Source organism: Coccinella septempunctata, chromosome 7, assembly GCF_907165205.1.
Source record: "Coccinella septempunctata chromosome 7, icCocSept1.1, whole genome shotgun sequence".
Lineage (NCBI taxonomy): Eukaryota > Metazoa > Arthropoda > Insecta > Coleoptera > Coccinellidae > Coccinella > Coccinella septempunctata.
The window spans coordinates 23,022,774-23,040,610 of record NC_058195.1 but is presented as its reverse complement, the minus strand read 5'-3'; the positions used below and the strand labels follow the sequence as shown (position 1 = coordinate 23,040,610).

The 17,837-nt window shown below is 36.7% G+C and overlaps 1 protein-coding gene across 1 annotated transcript in view; it reads left to right on the top strand.

Annotated features, from left to right (window-relative positions):
• Positions 1 to 14,271: 14,271 nt before the first annotated feature.
• LOC123317502 overlaps positions 14,272 to 17,837 on the top strand; it is a 46,291-nt gene continuing 42,725 nt past the window's right edge. Inside the window, exon 1 of the mRNA XM_044904073.1 lies at positions 14,272 to 14,619. Within this exon, the coding sequence (XP_044760008.1) occupies positions 14,277 to 14,619 (343 nt within the window). The 5' untranslated portion in view covers positions 14,272 to 14,276. The remainder of the gene's footprint in view (positions 14,620 to 17,837) is intronic.

Here is a 17,837-nt window from a genome sequence, read left to right as displayed (position 1 = left end):
CTCTTACAACACCTCTCTTTGAATATACAAGACCAAAATCTATTAACTTATAAAAAATGCGAAGCAGAGAAATTGTCACTAAAAACATTCCAAGCAGGATTACTCGAACCTTATAGATCCTATATAAGCAATTTCGAGTTGAAGAGCTTAGAAGAATGCATCAATAAATGTAAATTTTATGACAACAGGAAACAAGAATGGGAATATTCCGAATTTCTTCGTAAATCCCAAGAAACCAAGAAGCCTTTGGCACAACCTCATTTCAAACAGAATCAAAATTATAATGATCATTTACCTAGATTTTCTAATAACAGTTTCAATCAAAATTTACCAACAAGATTTTTCAATAACGCTTTCAATCAAAATTTACCAACAAGATTTTCCAATAGCAACTCTAATCAAAACTTACCAAACATTGTTTTTCCAAATAATCAATCTTTGAGAAATAATCAGAAATTTTTCACAAATCAAGAAGTTTTTGGTACTAAACCAGGGTCAAGTATCTATAAATCGAATCCAGAACCGACACCAATGTCAATTTCGACCAGAAATACAACCGACGCCTATGTCGATTTCTACCAGAAAATCGAAATTCCCAGAAAAACAATTATTCAACGTACAATTCAAACCCGATGATGTAATCGATCATGAAGCTGAATCTTACGAACCCGAACATTCTGAAGAAAATGTTATGAATTTTTCCGAAGAAGATGAGAATTATTATTACGAAATGGATGAAAATTTTCAAGAAGCTCCTCCAGAAACCCCAGGAACTTAGATCTCAATTCCTTGAAAATAAAATCAATTTACATGACATTTATCTTCCAAAAATAAATTTGAAAATTTTAATAGACTCGGGAGCCACAAATTCAGTCATTAATAGAAAACCAGCATTTGAGAAATTTTTCCAATTTTTGTTCAAAGAAAAATTCAGTGTGTCCGGATTAGGAAATACAATTAACGTTGATGATAACATCAATATTCCACTGTTTTACGAATTAGGAATCCTCGACAATATTCATTTACATGTTGTCGACTGGCATAAAAATTTCGATGCTTTATTAGGAACATCCGATTTGCAAAAATTAGGTGCAAAGATTGACTATCAAAACCACATTTTGGAAATGAAAAATTTGAAAATACCTTTTAACCTCGAGTACTCCACGAATAAACTTAAACCAAATAAAACTATAGCAAGAACATTTGTAAAAATTCCAGTATCCCTAGAAAATGGTGACGTTTTACTACCCGAAATTAATTTTAAAAAATTCTCAACACCAGAATGTATAGCACGAGCAAAAAATGGTATTTGCCTAATTCCTATTTCAGAATCAATTAACGGGAATTTAGAGATTAACTTTTCGGAAAGAATACCCGTGAAATCAATATCTGAAACAGAAATATGTGCTCCTCAAATTGAAAATTCTAAATTAAAACTTTCAAAAAATATTCGTACGCAACACATGAATTCTGAAGAAAAACGAGAAATTTTGAAACTTTGTAGTAAATTCAAAAATATTTTCTATAACGAAAACTGCGATCTCTCTTTTAGCAATACTGTCAAGCATAAAATAAGAACGAAAGATGAAGAACCCGTTCACGTTAAATCTTTCAGACACCCTCACAGCATGAAAAAGATTATTCAAGAACAAATTCAAAAACTTTTAGATGATAATATCATTCGTCCATCTATTTCACCCTACAGTGCTCCAGTTTGGATTGTAGACAGAAAGAAAGATGCTTCCGGCCAAAAGAAATATCGTATGGTCATTGATTATCGCCGTTTAAATGAAAAAACCATTGAGGATAAATATCCGCTCCCGCGAATAGAAGAAATTTTGGATAATTTAGGAAAAAGTTGCTATTTTTCGACACTCGATATGGCAAAAGCCTTTCACCAAATCGAAATGGACGAGGAATCAATAGAAAAAACTGCATTCACCGTGAATAATGGTCACTACGAATATCTTCGTATGCCCTACGGATTGAAAAATGGACCCAGTACATTTCAACGCGTAATGGACAATGTACTTAAAGAATATCTTCATAAGTTTTGTTTCGTTTACATGGATGACATTGTCGTATTTTCAAAATCGTTACAAGAACATATTTGCCATTTGAAATCAATTTTTGAAAAAATTAGAGAATTCAACCTCAAAATTGAACTTGACAAATGTGAATTTTTGAGTAAAAATGTCGAATTCTTAGGACACTTAATAACTCCTGACGGAATATCTCCGAATCCCTCTAAACTGAAAGCTGTTGAAAAGTACCCTATTCCACGCACAGTGAAGGAAATCAAATCATTTTTAGGATTAATAAGTTATTACAGACGATTCATTCAAAATTTTGCTCACATAGTTTCTCCCATGACCAAATGCCTTAAGAAAGGAGCGAAAATTAAAATTGATGATCCCGACTATGTAAATGCTTTTCAATTATGTAAAGAATTATTGACAAATGCTCCGATATTAGCTTATCCAGATTTTGAAAAAACATTTAAATTAACAACAGATGCTTCAAATGTTGCAATTGGAAGTGTATTATCACAAGACAACCGCCCAGTTGCCTATTATTCAAGAACCCTAAATTCAGCCGAAAAAAATTATTCAACCATAGAAAAAGAACTCCTCTCAATTTTAGATTCAACAAAACATTTTCGACCATACCTCTACGGACAAAATTTCATAATAGAAACTGATCATAATCCCCTTGTTTGGCTTTATAAAATAAAAGAACCTAATTCCAGGCTCATAAGATGGAAATTGAAACTTGATGAATTTGATTTCAACATAATTCATAAAAAAGGAAAAGAAAATAAAGTTGCGGATGCCCTATCGCGAATTGAAATCAATAACAGAGAAAATGAAGACTCTTTATTATCAGAAAATGACCTAAATATAGAAGTTTCCTCAATTTTACCTAATAATAATGATCTTCCGGTACTTAGTGATGAAGAACTTGAAAATATTTTGAACCCCCCAGACAATCGTCAAAATAACGATGATCCCAATCATCAACATGAAGCAAATAATAATGATTCTAATGCCACCATTCATTCAACTCAAGAAGACAATGGAAAAGTTATTCCAATCACGGAATCTTCTGTGAATATATATCCGAATAGAATTATTCTAAATATTGGCGAACAATACAATTTAAAATTCACAAAAAATTTTCAGAAAAATACTTACAACATAACAATAAGACTTCATGGAAAATGATTTTTCAACTTTTTTCAAAGAAATTTTTAGACCGAATGAATCTTACGGAATATTTTTCAGAGATAATAAATTACGACTCCCTTTCATCAGATTTTGCAAAGAATCCTTCAATTACTCCGTGAAACTTTATATAAGCAACACCCTTTTATTAGATGTACCTTGTGAAGAGAATCAAGTCGAAATCATTTCAGAATATCATGATAAAAACCATAATGGTATTTCAGAAACATTTAATCAATTATCGAAAAAATACTATTGGCCAAAAATGAGGAATAAAATCACAGAAATCATAAATAAATGCGAATTATGCCTTAAATCAAAATAAGAGAGAAACCCTTATAAATTGAAATTTTCAGGTCCTCTCCTAGCTAAGCGACCTTTCGAAGTAATCCACATTGATACATTTTCTTTTCAAAATTCGAAGTTTTTAACAATAATTGATTTATTTTCAAAATACGCGCAATCATACCTTTTAAAAGACGGCACTGCTTTAACAATTCTCAATAAATTACGTCATTATTTTTCACATCACAATATTCCACAAAAGATTGTTTGTGACGAAGGACGAGAATTTCAGAACAAGACTTTCACAGAGTATTGTGAATTGAACAAAATCAATCTACATTTTACAACAGTGAACAATCCGAGCTCAAATTCTCCAATTGAACGATTCCATTCAACAATTTTGGAAAAACTCAGAATTCTCAAATTGAAAAACCCAAATGAAAATCCAGCTAATCTCATGATTACAGCAACATTAATTTATAATCAATCGATACATTCAGCGACTGGTTATTCACCTTCTCATTTACTTCATGGTCCATACGACAAATTACCAGAATTTGATTTGAATATGACTATTTATGAGCAGTATAACGAGAAACGAAAACAGGAAATTTTGCCATTTTTTGACCATATTTACGAACGAAATAAAAACAAAGCTCAGAAAACATTAAACAAGCTGAACGAAAAGCGAAATGACCCTCCAAATTTAGAGCAAGCAGAAGTTTACGTCGAACGAAACAGACCGAGAAAAACGCATCCACCCTTCGAAAAAATTATTGTTGAACAGCAACAACAAAACAAAATAAGTGGTCTAATTACAAAATCAAGAGAAACAACAGCGCACATACAAAAAGTCAAAAAACTAAGAAAAAACGTTTGTTCTTTTCAGGATACTGCTGATCCTCCTGATTCAGACCCAAACAAACCAGGCCCTTCAGGTCCACGAAATAAAAAGTAATGGATACTTTGAAGAACCTTTGAGTCATGCCAAAATTCTTGATCATTGCCATAATTTTCTTTTCTTCATAAATATTACCAATTTGCAAGACAATTTCGATCAGTTGAACGATAATTTTAATGACCTTCAGAAAGACCAAACATTCGATGAATTACCCCGTCGACTTTTTCACCAATTGAGTTTGAATTTGGATCAAATCGAACAAATCTTACGAAAATTTGTCAATAGAAAAGTTAGAAGAGGTTTGGCTAATTTCATCGGAAAAGGTATTAAATTCATTACAGGTAACCTAGACGATGATGATCTGAAAACTATTAACGAAAATTTAGAAAGCCTTCACAACAGCAAATCTTCCGAAATCGAAAGGATAAATAAATTAACTTCTTTTGCTAATCATTTGTCAAAAAGATATTCAGAAGATTTGGCTCTGCTAAACGAAAATATTATTCATACTAAAGCATTATTCCAGAATATTGAATCTACCGAAGGATTTCGAATCATTGTAGAATACCAAATGCTTCAGTCCCAAGCACTCTTGAACACTTTATTAATGCTAGAAAGGACTATAAGTTTTGCAATGAGAGAAATTCCAAATTTAGAAGTCATTAAAGTTGAAGAACTTTATTCCATCGGGACATATCTTGAAAAAATTTATAAGACACAGCAACCATCACCAATTGATCATGTTCATCTTTTCAAAATAATCGAATATGCAAAAATGTCTGTCATTGGAACGAAGGAAACTATCACATTCCTTCTCAAAATCCCAATTCTCAAACGAGTAATTGCTTCATATTCCCGAATCTACCCTGTACCCAATACCCAAGATATTGCTGTGATCCCGCCAAAGACGTATTCCATCAAAATCAACAACGAGGAATATTGGACCAATGAAATATGCAAATCAACATTGGGAAGTTCGATGGTGCTTTGCCTTCAACAGCCTACCAAGGAAGCATGCATTCTGTCAACCCCAGGTCGATGCCAAACAACACTAGTGAACAACGACTTCAACATCATCCACCCGCTGAAGAATCACCAGCTCCTGATCCTCTTCAAAAAGAACAAAACAGTACTAGAAGACTGCCATGGAATTCTATTCAGGAAATCAATCCAGGGAATCAACCTTCTAAGTTCCACCTGCCGAATTATTATTGAAGAATCCATCTACGATGACACAGTTCCGATTTTCGAAATAACCGCCAAAAACATTTCGAAAATTTCATTGAACTCCACCCACAAAATTGAATTTCACCTGAGGCATCTGAAAGAACCAACTTCAATCCTTCAAGAAGCAGAAAAACTTTCAGACCAGCCCATGTACCTACATCCAATAACTCAGGTCATTCACCAGTCTACAAGTGTGATATTGTGCTGTTTCACAATTCTTGGAATCATCTTCGTTATAAAGAACAAAACAAGGATCTCCGAGTTAATCTACAGTCCAAGGAAAATCATACACGTAGAAATGGAAGACATCACCCAAGGCCACCCAGCAGATAACAGAGACGTTATCTCTTAAGGGGGAAAGTATTACGAGATGCTCCCCGTACTGGAACGCTGACGCCAGCTTCGTCTTCGCGGAAAGTGTTAGTGCGAGAAGAAAGTGATGACTCGGATTCTTCCAGAATCCAAGGTTTCCATGTGAAAAGAGACACATTCTAGTTAGTTCCATTTTAGAATTCATTCTGTTTGTAACTCCTTTCCGCTCTGTCCAATTATAAAGTCATTTAGTTTTTCAAAATTGTGATTTATAATTGAAAGAATAAAATTCTTTTTAAAAACAGAGTTTGCGGATCGAAAATCATAATTATATGATAAATGTAATGCTTGCATAATACGTCACTTAATAACAGATCATTTCCCAACGATGATATCCTTGAATGTTTCAGTAAACAAATCAAAAGGAAGAGATAAACCAAAAATAAAAAGCTATATTAACTATAAAAAGTTGAGGAGTGATCTCGAGAGGGAAAATTGGTGTGAGATTTATCAAGGAAATGACGCAAATATGATGACCAATTCATTTATTCAGATCATTACAAATTATATTGAAAAAAACACACATAAGAAAACAATAAAAAATAAAAACATTCAACGGAAATTATGGATCACAGATTCTTTGATAAAATTGATAAATGAAAAAAATATACTCTATTTGAAACTAAAAAATGACCCCAACAACGAAATATTGAAAAATCAGTATTCTAAATTGAAAAATGAAATACAGAAGAGAATTAAAATTGCTAAAATGGAATACATAAAAAAAATTGCTGAAACTAAAAACTCAGAATCCAAAATTGTATGGGACCAGGTCAAGACTGTCTGCGGTGAATCCAGGAAGGAAACATCGATAAAATGCATTAGAATCCATGGAGAAATTACTGAAAACAAAAATATTATAGCCAATGCATTCAACCAACACTATAGTACCATAGGGCAAGTATATGCGAGTAATATTGAAAATGTTGAACACCCAGCGGAAAATAACCCTATTCAAGGAAAAACATTTTTTTTATCTCCCACAGACAGATTTGAAATAGAAACGATAATGGAAACGTTAAAGGAAAGAAAAGCTCCTGGGCACGACGGTATTAGGACCGAGATCCTTATTGAAATAAAAAAGGAAATTTCGGAACCCTTAACACATATCATAAACCATTGTTTCGTCACTGGATGTTTTCCGGACATATTGAAGTTGGTAGTTATCCAGCCCTTATACAAGAACGGAGATAAGCTTGAAATGGTCAATTATAGACCCATCTCATTGATATCCAACTTTGCGAAAATAATGGAAAAAATAATATACAAACGCATGATGCAATTCCTTCTCGAAAATAAAATAATACATGAAAACCAGTATGGATTCATGAGCGGTAGATCTACTGAGGATGCTATCAGAAAATTAACAACCAATATTTATGAATATCTAGACAAACAAATTTCTTCTCTTTGCATCTTCGTAGATCTCGCTAAAGCATTTGATACCGTCTCACATGAAATTCTGTTGGATAAACTTGATAGATGCGGATTCCGGGGTAAGATTCATGAGTTATTAAAGAGTTAACTATCGAATCGTAAACAAGTTGTTGAGATCGATGGAAAAAGAAGCGAAGAGAAATGTGTCACTTACGGTGTTCCGCAGGGTACGGTGTTGGGGCCACTCTTATTTCTAATATATATTAACGACTTGTTTAAGGTTCCCTGCAACGGAAATATTATCGGTTTTGCAGACGACACAGAATCATATTTCAAGCAAACTCCTGGGATGAACTGAAGAGTAAAACGAAGAACAACTTTATGCTAGTGAAAAATTGGTTGCAGTATAATAAACTTACTCTGAATGTGGATAAAACAAAATATGTTCCGTTTGCATCATATGAGAGTGGCTTGCCAAAGTATGGAAACATCGACATAGACACAAATACAAGTATACCAGCAGCAAAAAGTGCAAATTACCTTGGTGTGATAATTGATTGTCATTTGAGATGGGATAAACATGTGGAAAACTTGACCAGAAAATTGAGAGGAATAATTTATAAATTCAAAGCTTTAAAAAAAGTCTGCATGCAAGAAAAATATTTAATAATGATCTACAATGCTCTTGTTGAAACACTAATTGGTTACGGGATAGTTGGATGGGGCGGAATTTACGATTGTCATTATATAGTAAAAGAATAACATACCCTAGTGAGCCTCTATTCCAAAAATCCAAAATACTCAACATCAGGAAATTATTCATTCTAAAAATGGCCGTAAGCGTGTTCAAGGGAAAGATACCATTAAATAACGTAGATTATGAATACGAAACAAGAAATAAAGATAGAACCTACTATACCTCAAAATGTTTTAAGCGAGTAGGACAGAGATCAGCTCAATTCCTTGTTTCTAAAGTATATGCAGCGATCCCAATTCAGTTGAAAAAAATTAGAAATTATAAGAAATTTAAGAGGACAACCAGGGAATGGCTAGAGTTCAGTTGAACATAAGAGAAGCAAATGATTTAATTAATAAATTCAATGAATGAAACAAAATACATCAGAATATCCAACTATAATACCGAATACTCACCGATTATGACGAAACATTCTCACCGATTAGGACAAATATACTCACCGATTAGGACAAACTACTCACCGATTATGACAGGATAATTTCACCAATTTGAGCAACGTAAAACCCGGTTTGGACTTTTGAATAAGAGCCAGGAGTGCCTTCACAGTGAAGTGAATGTTAGGAAAGATTTATTTATGTTTGAAATTATATATTGTAGAATTAAATTAAGTTATAATTAATAGTTACACACAGATTATACTATTCTGGTATGATCTCTGTAACGTAAACCATGTTTATAGATTAATAAACATTATTATTATTATTATTATTATTATTATGACTTTAGCCTTGCGGCTTTCACACTCCTCTCCAGAGGAAAATTCACTTATCCCAGATATCTCAGATATCAAAAGGATTAAGCTCTGTTGGAGCCCTTTCCAGGTTTTCGGGCTCGTGGTGGTGGTCGGGTCCGGGTCGCTCCTCGCCTCCCTGCTGTAGGTTGGATTCCTGCTCCACCCGCACTTCCTGTCGGAGCAGACGGTGTTCCTCTGAATTTCCCATGTACTTGCGTACAGTTCTCGCCGTTCCCAGCAGTACCGCCTTCTGCATGACCTTATAGATATTTTCGTCCAACTGAAGCTTCTTCAAGTTCTCTAGCAGTTTCTTCGGTATCAGGCCTGTAGATGATATGACAATAGGGATGGTCTTGATATCTTTCAGCTTCCACTGTCTCCTGGTTTGTTCCTCGAGATCTCTGTACTTTGAAATTTTTTCAGTGTGCCTATCTAGAAGATTGTTATTATTTGGAATCGCCACATCGATGAATAGTGCTCTGTCCTCATCCTTATTGAGCAATATGAGGTCTGGTCTATTGTGGGTTATTTTCCGGTCTGTGAGAACCGTGCGATCCCAGTAGAGCTTGTGATGTTCATTTTCCAATACAGCATCTGGATGGTAATTGTAATAAGGAACCTTTTTCGAACTCAGAAGTTGGTGTTTCAGTGCCAATTCTTGGTGAAGAATCTTGGCAACGGCATCATGTCTATTTTTGTACTCCGTGCCCGCGAACTTCTGACATCCCCCGGTGATGTGCTGGATAGTTTCATGTGTCGCACAGCCATAACGACAGCTATCGTCCGCCACTGAGGCATCCTTGGCGATGTATTTCATGTAATTTCTTGTTGGAATCACCTGATCCTGGATGGCGAGCATGAAGCCCTCTGTCTCAGGAAACAACCTTCCGGAAGTCAACCAGTAGTTCGACGCAGATATGTCGACGTAATCATGGTTGACCTCATTCTGGTGCCTCCCATGCAGAGGTTTGCCAATCAGTTTCTGCATTTTACTTTCTGCAGAGTGTTCAACGGTTTCCAAGTGATCCTGGTGTAGCTTTAGCGGTGTGGAAGTATCAGCAACACAAACTACTCGATGGAGTTCTGACGAAGCTGCCTTGCTCAAGAAATATTTTCGAAGTCCTTCAATTTCCTGGGACATACGGTTGGACAAATCAACAATTCCTCTACCCCCAAGATGTCGTGGTAGCTCTGTCCGTTCTATTGAGCTTTTGGGGTGATGTTTATTGTGTTTAGTCAGCATCGTCCGTATTTTTCTCTGTAAAGCTGCTAAATCGGTGGTCGTCCAAGAGATAATACCAAATGAATAGCTCAGCGCCGAGCAAGCGTAGGTGTTAATCGCTTTTATCAGGTTCTTGCTGTTAAGACCAGTTCTCATTATCCTTCTCAATCTTCGGGTAAACTCCTCCGTTAATTCTTTCTTCATCTGGGTCTGATTGATTTTTCTTGCCTGTTTTATGCCGAGATACTTGTATGTGTCTCCTTCCTTCAATGCTTCAATTTCTGCACCTTCCTTGAGTTTGAACGTACCATCTTCCATTTTCCCTCTCGTTATGTTTAGCAGTCGGCATTTTTCTAGTCCAAACTTCATTTTGATGTCTTCCGAGAATCCTTCCACCATTTTCAGCATCAGTTGCATTTGTTTTTTGGTAGATGCGAAGAGTTTTAAATCGTCCATGTAAAGGAGATGATTCAGTTTCATCATAGTTCTACTGCCGCTCTTGATGGAGAATCCGTAGTCCGTAGAATTCAATCTATGAGACAAGGGATTCAGGGCCATGCAGAACCACAGAGGGCTCAGTGAGTCTCCTTGGAAAATTCCGCGTCTTATTGGAATAGGTCCTGTTGTAATGGAGCAATCTGCTGCTTTCATTTGAAGACTAGTACGCCAGGTTGACATGGCGTTTTTAAGGAACTTAACAATATTGGGATCCACCTTGTAAATCTTCAAGATCGTCAAGAGCCATTCGTGAGGTATAGAATCGAATGCTTTTTTGTAGTCTATGTACGCAGCGTAAAGATTCCTTCGTTTGGAGAACGCTTGATTGCAGATAACTGAATCTATTATTAGTTGTTCTTTGCACCCTCGGCTGTCTTCGGTGCATCCTTTCTGTTGCATGGCGATGATGTTATTCCTTTCGCAATGGTTGTAAATTCGGTTCGAAATGCACGATGTGATTAATTTGTACATCGTTGGAAGACATGTGATTGGTCGGTACTTGGATGGGTTTTCTGTATTCCTTTGGTCTTTAGGTAACAGGTACGTTGTGCCATGTGTAAGGAATACTGGCATTCTTTCAGGATTTTCAATGACATCATTTATTGCGGAGGTCAATTTGTCATGCATGATCCAAAGTTTCTTGATCCAGAAGTTCTGTAATCCATCAGGCCCAGGTGCTTTCCAGTTGTGCAGTCCTCTGATAGCTGATTTTACTTCTTCAATTGTGATCATGTCATGCTGCATCGGCTCATATTTTATAGCTTCAGATTTTTCATCTTCAATCCATCCGGTATTTCCATTGAACTGAGGTTTCGTTGATAGTTGTTCGGTCCAGAATTGTTCAATGGCTTCCTTTGGTGGTAACTTTCCATTTTCTCCATCCGACGATGTGAGTGACCGGTAGAAAGATTCTTCGGACTTTTCGAATGAATTATTGTCTCTTTTCCGGCTATAATTGCTTTTATATCTCCTCAGGCGTTCTGCATACAGACTTAATTTTTGCTTCAGAGTGTCAAGGCAATGGTGTGCTGTAGCATTCTCCGTCTCTCGTTCGGTATGTGTTCTGTTTCTATCGATGATTTCTTTGGCAGCTTTCACAACCTTCCTTCCGCGATTCCCGTTCAAGTATTCCGTCAGTCGTCCAATGTCTCTTCTTAGCCTTTCTGTTTTGTGTTGAAGACGTTTCTGCCATGCTGGCGCGTGTAATTTGTGTAATTTTGGACCATCGTTGTTCGTTCGGCGAATTTTTGCCCCCATGATTTTCGCTGTCGTTAGCGCTGCACAGTGAAAAACTAGATGCAGATATTCCAATGAACTTCCGTTCTGTAGGTATTCAGGTAAAACGTCCTTATTCAAGATGTCGATTATAAGTGACAGTTTCTTGGATGTATTGAGTCGTGGAGGTGCTACTCGATGAAGAGGATCTGTTCCTTCCAGTTCGGCAAAGTATCTCCTCATGTCAGAGTCAACTTGTCGGTGGAGCTCTTCCCTATCGTCCTGGTGTTCAGGCTCACTTGCGTTGCAAGATGGACTTTCAGTATCAGTTTCTTCTGCCTGTTGTTGCCCCGGCATGTGAATTTCATCAGAGGTGTTGGTGTTATTCTCTATTGTGGGCGGACGCTGAAGTTCTCGTTTGATTGCGTCGGTTCGGGCCGTAGGTATTAGTTCATTTCTCAGAATTACGCGGTACTGGTCTGCCACTCGTTGTTCAGTGACATTGAGATTTGGGTAGGCGTTGCAGAATTCCTCATGGAGCCTTTTCCTATAGTTGTTCGTGTTCTGCCCTAGTCCCGTGATGGAGTTATATATGCGCACAATAGTTTCATTCATGGACGTTGTCCACTTCATGCGCTTTCTAACTAACCCCGCTTGGGTGAGCACTGGATGAATATCCTGCGCAGCACTTTCAGCGGTTCGAGTCGGCGATTGAATTGGACTCGTTGGTTGCTGTTGTTGCTTTGGAGCTGTAGCTTCTTTTGCAGCAGGAGCCCGCTTCCTCAACATCCTGCCACCGACGTCCCGCATGCTGTCATGTCCAGCGCCGGCTCCAGACATGCCCTGACGATCCCCAGGCAGCGACTTGTTTCCGAGGCTTCTCGTAATCACCATTTTCATGGGTTTGTGCTCCCCTTTCTCGGTTTGGGTGAGGGGTAGAGAAATGAGAGCTGAAAGAGCACCCCTATAAAGGATGTGAAAGAGAGAGGAAAAAGGAATGGGACTGCGGACAGCAGGCGTGGCTGGCTGCACCGTCTACGTCGTTACGATGGCTACCTGGCAGGCCATCTACCAGATAGCTGCCAGGCAGGCCAGACAATTTAATAATAATAATATTATTATTATTATTATTATTATTATTATTATTGATTTGTGCTATAAGATGTTTCCCAGTTAACACGATGTCAGGGTAGGTCTCCAACCATTTCTCTACCAGGTTCTCTGAATACTTTTTGGTCTTCGTTTCTCCCTCTGTGACGTTATAATATGCATTGATGAGACATAGGTTAATCTCCCTAGTCCAATGCAGCCTTCTTCGCGTTTGGGTTAGAGCGGGAATATCCATTCTGGGTGTATCCAAGCTGTTACCCCGAGTGTTCCTTAACGAATTGCCTGGCCTTGTGGTTCCAGTTCGCAGAGGGGTGCCACTTGCTTCACCTGCCTCTGCTAGGGACTGTGTCGATCTTCCCCCAGGCGCAGTCTCCACACCGGGGGCGGTTTCCGAGGCTCTGTCTTCAGTGTCGAAAGCACAAATTACACAGTAGAGGGGTGCTGACCCAGCTACTGGGTGACTCGGGGATGCGGGGTCGTCACTCCCCGAAGGCCGCAGCCTCCCTGCACATATATATATATATATATATATATATATATATATATATATATATATATATATATATATATATATATATATATATATATATATAAATTGAAATTGACTGAATAAAAACTAGATATACATGACGAAAAAACGAAAAATAAGTTCTGTCTGTACTACTTGTAGTCGAAGTATGTTATGCGTTGTTGAAGTCAGTGAAACGTTTAACCTCACTTTCGGTAATTTTAAAAGAGAAATGTTTTTATATTGAATTGATCTTTGTATTTTATATTGTAGAAACCCTGAAGAAGCAATAAAATAATTGCGAAAGCTTGGTTCCTAAGGGCTTTCTTCAAGTATATATATATATATATATATATATATATATATATATATATATATATATATATATATATATATATATATATATATATATATATATATATATATATATATATATATATATATATATATATATATATATATATCGTACAATTAGAATAAGGGGTTATGGGAATGGATGAAAAATTTTTCTGATCTTCTCTTTTATTCCATCAGTCGACGTTTCGGTCCAGGTATGGACCTTCCTCAGGACTCTAAAATTACATTAAAATGGTAACAAATCTCACATGGACAAAAAAAAAAAACTCACCGGAAAACAGAGAGTTATTAGGTAACAAATTTAACATCTGTTGATAGAACTAAAATCAAAACAAGCAGGCATCAACTAATATATATATATATATATATATATATATATACTTGAAGAAAGCCCTTAGGAACCAATTTGTTTTTGGTCTACGAACCCGAAATATTTAGAGCAGGCTATTGGAGATTAAGGATTTGGCAATCGAGAGGGGTAGCGATCAGCATGGAAACTTCTGCCAGGGATGCAGCACAACTTCATCGGAATAACGTGACCAGTTCTTCTGTGAATAGTGTTAAATGTGGAAAACAAATGGGTGATCGACCTTTGAAAATCAAGGCTTCTTCAAAGCCTTCTTCTAATGATAAAAATTCTGATAAATCTTCTCATTGTTACAGATGTGGCTCTCCTTCTCACTTTGCAAATACATGTAAATACATTTCTTCTATCTGTTCGAAATGTAAAGTCAAGGGTCATCTGGCAAAGGTATGTTTCAAAGGCAGACAAAGCTCCAGAAAAGCTGAGCATACCAATCAAATTGAGGAAATTTGCGGTACAATCATAACATGTAAGTTACAGAGATAAATACATGGTAAAAATCAAAATTGAGGATAAATTAATTAATTTTGAACTGGACAGTGGAGCTGCTGTCACAATAATGAGTCATGCATTGTTTAAAAAGTCATTTCCGAATTAGAAATCCATAAGACAGATCTGAAATTGGTTACATATTGCAAGAGAGTTTTGGATGTTGTTGGCTTTTCAAGGGTGAAATGCGTATACGAGGGCAAACTAAAACATTTGAATGTCTACATTGTCAATACAGATAGATTGCCTATTTTAGGTCGGGAGTGGATACGTCAACTAAACATAAAACTCGAAAATTTAAATAAAATTGGTCATGAACAGAATCTACAAAATATTTTACATAAATACCCAGTTCTTTCAGATAATTCTATGGGTAAAATACTCAATCTCAAAGCTCGCTTAAGGTTGAAGGTTAACGCGAAGCCAGTTTTTGTTAAAGCTAGGAAAATTCCGTATGCTTTGCAAGATGAAGTTGAAGAAGAATTGAGTAGGTTAGAAAAAGAGAATATTTTAGTCAAAGTAAATCAATCAGAATGGGCTACACCAATAGTTCCGGTTGTTAAAGCAAATGGAATATGCTGAGATTTCAAAGTAACTCGATTACAGGTTTCAGTCGATTCAATCACGGATGCTCAGATTCTCAGGGCTGCGAAGAGGTTGGGCGACAAAGCAACGGCTGGGCCAGATGGTGTGCCAAGCTATTTGGTAAGAGATTGTATCGCTGCGCTGTTGACACCCTTACGCCATATTTTTAACTTAATATTAAATACTGGAATATACCCAGATATGTGGAAGCTCGCTAAGGTTGTGCCTGTGTTGAAGAAAGGAGATCGATCACAGATTGGGAATTATAGGCCTATATCTCTGTTGTGCAACTTCTCGAAAATTTTCGAGATTGTTTTATATAGCGAGATCTACCCAGTTGTGAAACACCTGATCAATATTGAGCAGCACGGCTTTATGGGTGGGAGGTCATGCATCAGTAACCTCGTTTGCTTTACCGAGTTTTTGACTCGTAGCCTGGATGAGGGTCATCAAGTGGATGTTATGTTTGCCGATTTCCAGAAGGCTTTTGATAAGATCTGTCATGAAATCCTTATTGAAAAACTCAGATGTAAGTTCGGCTTTTCACATACATTGCTGGCAGTGATCGCATCTTACCTGTTCAATCGTCGGCAATATGTTCAGATCGAAGGCTTCCGTTCAGAAGAGTATGCTGCTACATCCGGTATACCTCAGGGATCTAATCTGGGCCCTCTCTTATTCATATTGTTTTTAAATGATATCATCGATGTAATAGAGAGTGCAAAGCTGGTCTTTGCCGATGATTTGAAAATTTTCCGCAGGATAATGAGTTCAGGTGATTGCGAGGGGCTTCAGGAGGATTTAGAGCGGTTGTATCATTGGTGTGTTGTTAACAAGCTCAGCCTAAATATTTCTAAATGTAGCGTCATGTCTTTCACGAGGAGTGGGCAACCTGTTGTGTTCCCCTACACAGTGTGCGGTAATTTGTTGGCGAGAGTATCTGAGGTTAGGGATTTGGGTGTGATCTTTGATAGTAGACTCACTTTCATCCCGCACGTTGATCAGTTAGTGCTTTCTGTCTCGAAGGTTTATGGTTTCATAATACGCAACTGCAGATATTTTACTCACACATCAACCTTTTTGTGCCTTTTCAATGCATTAATAAGAAGCAGGTTGGACTATGGCTCTGTAGCTTGGAATCCCATCTACAATTGTCACAGACAGCGCATTGAATCAATTCAGAAGCGTTTCCTGAAGTACCTTGTTTGGAGGGAGGATGGTGTCTACCCAGTGAGAGGTTCAGAGTATGGCTTGCTTTTGAATAGATTTGGAGTCTCCTCTTTGGAAGTTAGACGAAAAGTACTGGCGGTGAAATTTTTGTACAATGTAGTGAATGACATAACGGATTGTCCATCGTTACTAGCTATGGTCAACTTCATAGTGAGAAGGCAGAATTCGAGATCACAGGAACTTTTTTACTTGCGTACTCCCAGGACCAATCTTCTCCTGCAATCTCCGATTGAGTTTATGTGCCGGACCTTCAATACGATCTCTGCGGTTTGTGATATTAATTTTGACACTTTACCATGTATTATTGAAGTACTTTTATGCAGTTTGGAGTGTGAACAGTAGACTGAGTTTCCTTTGTTACCATCGAGTGGTGTAATGATCGGTTGTGAGTTTTTTTTTTTTTTTCTGGGTTCAGTTCATATTGCTTTAATGTTCAATTTTTATTCATTTCCTGTAATTGGGTTCTTCCTGTAGGAAATAAATGGCTTATTATTATTATTATTATTATTATTATTATTATAACTCTGAACCCTAATTTAATTATTGACGAACACCCGTTACCTTCTATAGAAGAATTATTTGCAACAATGTCAGGGGGAGATAAATTTACAAAATTAGATTTACAGCAAGCTTACTTACAAATGGAAGTTCATCCGGAAGATCAGAAACTTTTGACATTAAGTACGCATAAAGGTCTTTATCAATGTACTCGTTTATGGTATGGAGTTGCTAGCGCCCCAGCCATTTGGCAAAGAGAAATAGAAAACATACTTAAAGACATACCCGGAGTATCTGTATTCATAGATGATATCAAAATAACGGCACCAGACGACGAAACTCATTACGAACGTCTAGAGGAGGTTTTGTCTAGATTAGCTAAGCATAATATTCGAATTAATTATGATAAATCTGAATTCATGAAAGACAAAATAGAATATTGTGGTTATGTTATTGATGAGACTGGAATACATAAAGCACTAAATAAAATTCAGGCTATTCAAAATGCAAAAATAACTAAAAATAAAACAGAAGTTAGAGCTTTAACTGGTTTAATAAACTATTATGGTAGATTTCTAAAAAATTGGAGCTCTAAATTATATCCGTTATACAATTTACTAAAAGACGGCGTAGTATTCAGATGGGACGCAAAATGTCAGAAAGCCTTTGATACGGTAAAAAAAGAAATCATGTCAGATAGGGTACTTGCTCATTTTGATCCACAACTACCTTTAATATTAGCTACCGATGCTAGTCCCTATGCTGTCGGAGCTGTGCTGTCGCATATATATCCGGATGATACAGAGAGGCCTATACAATTTGCTTCACAAGTTTTATCTTCAGTTCAACAAAGGTATTCACAAATAGACAAGGAAGCTTATAGTA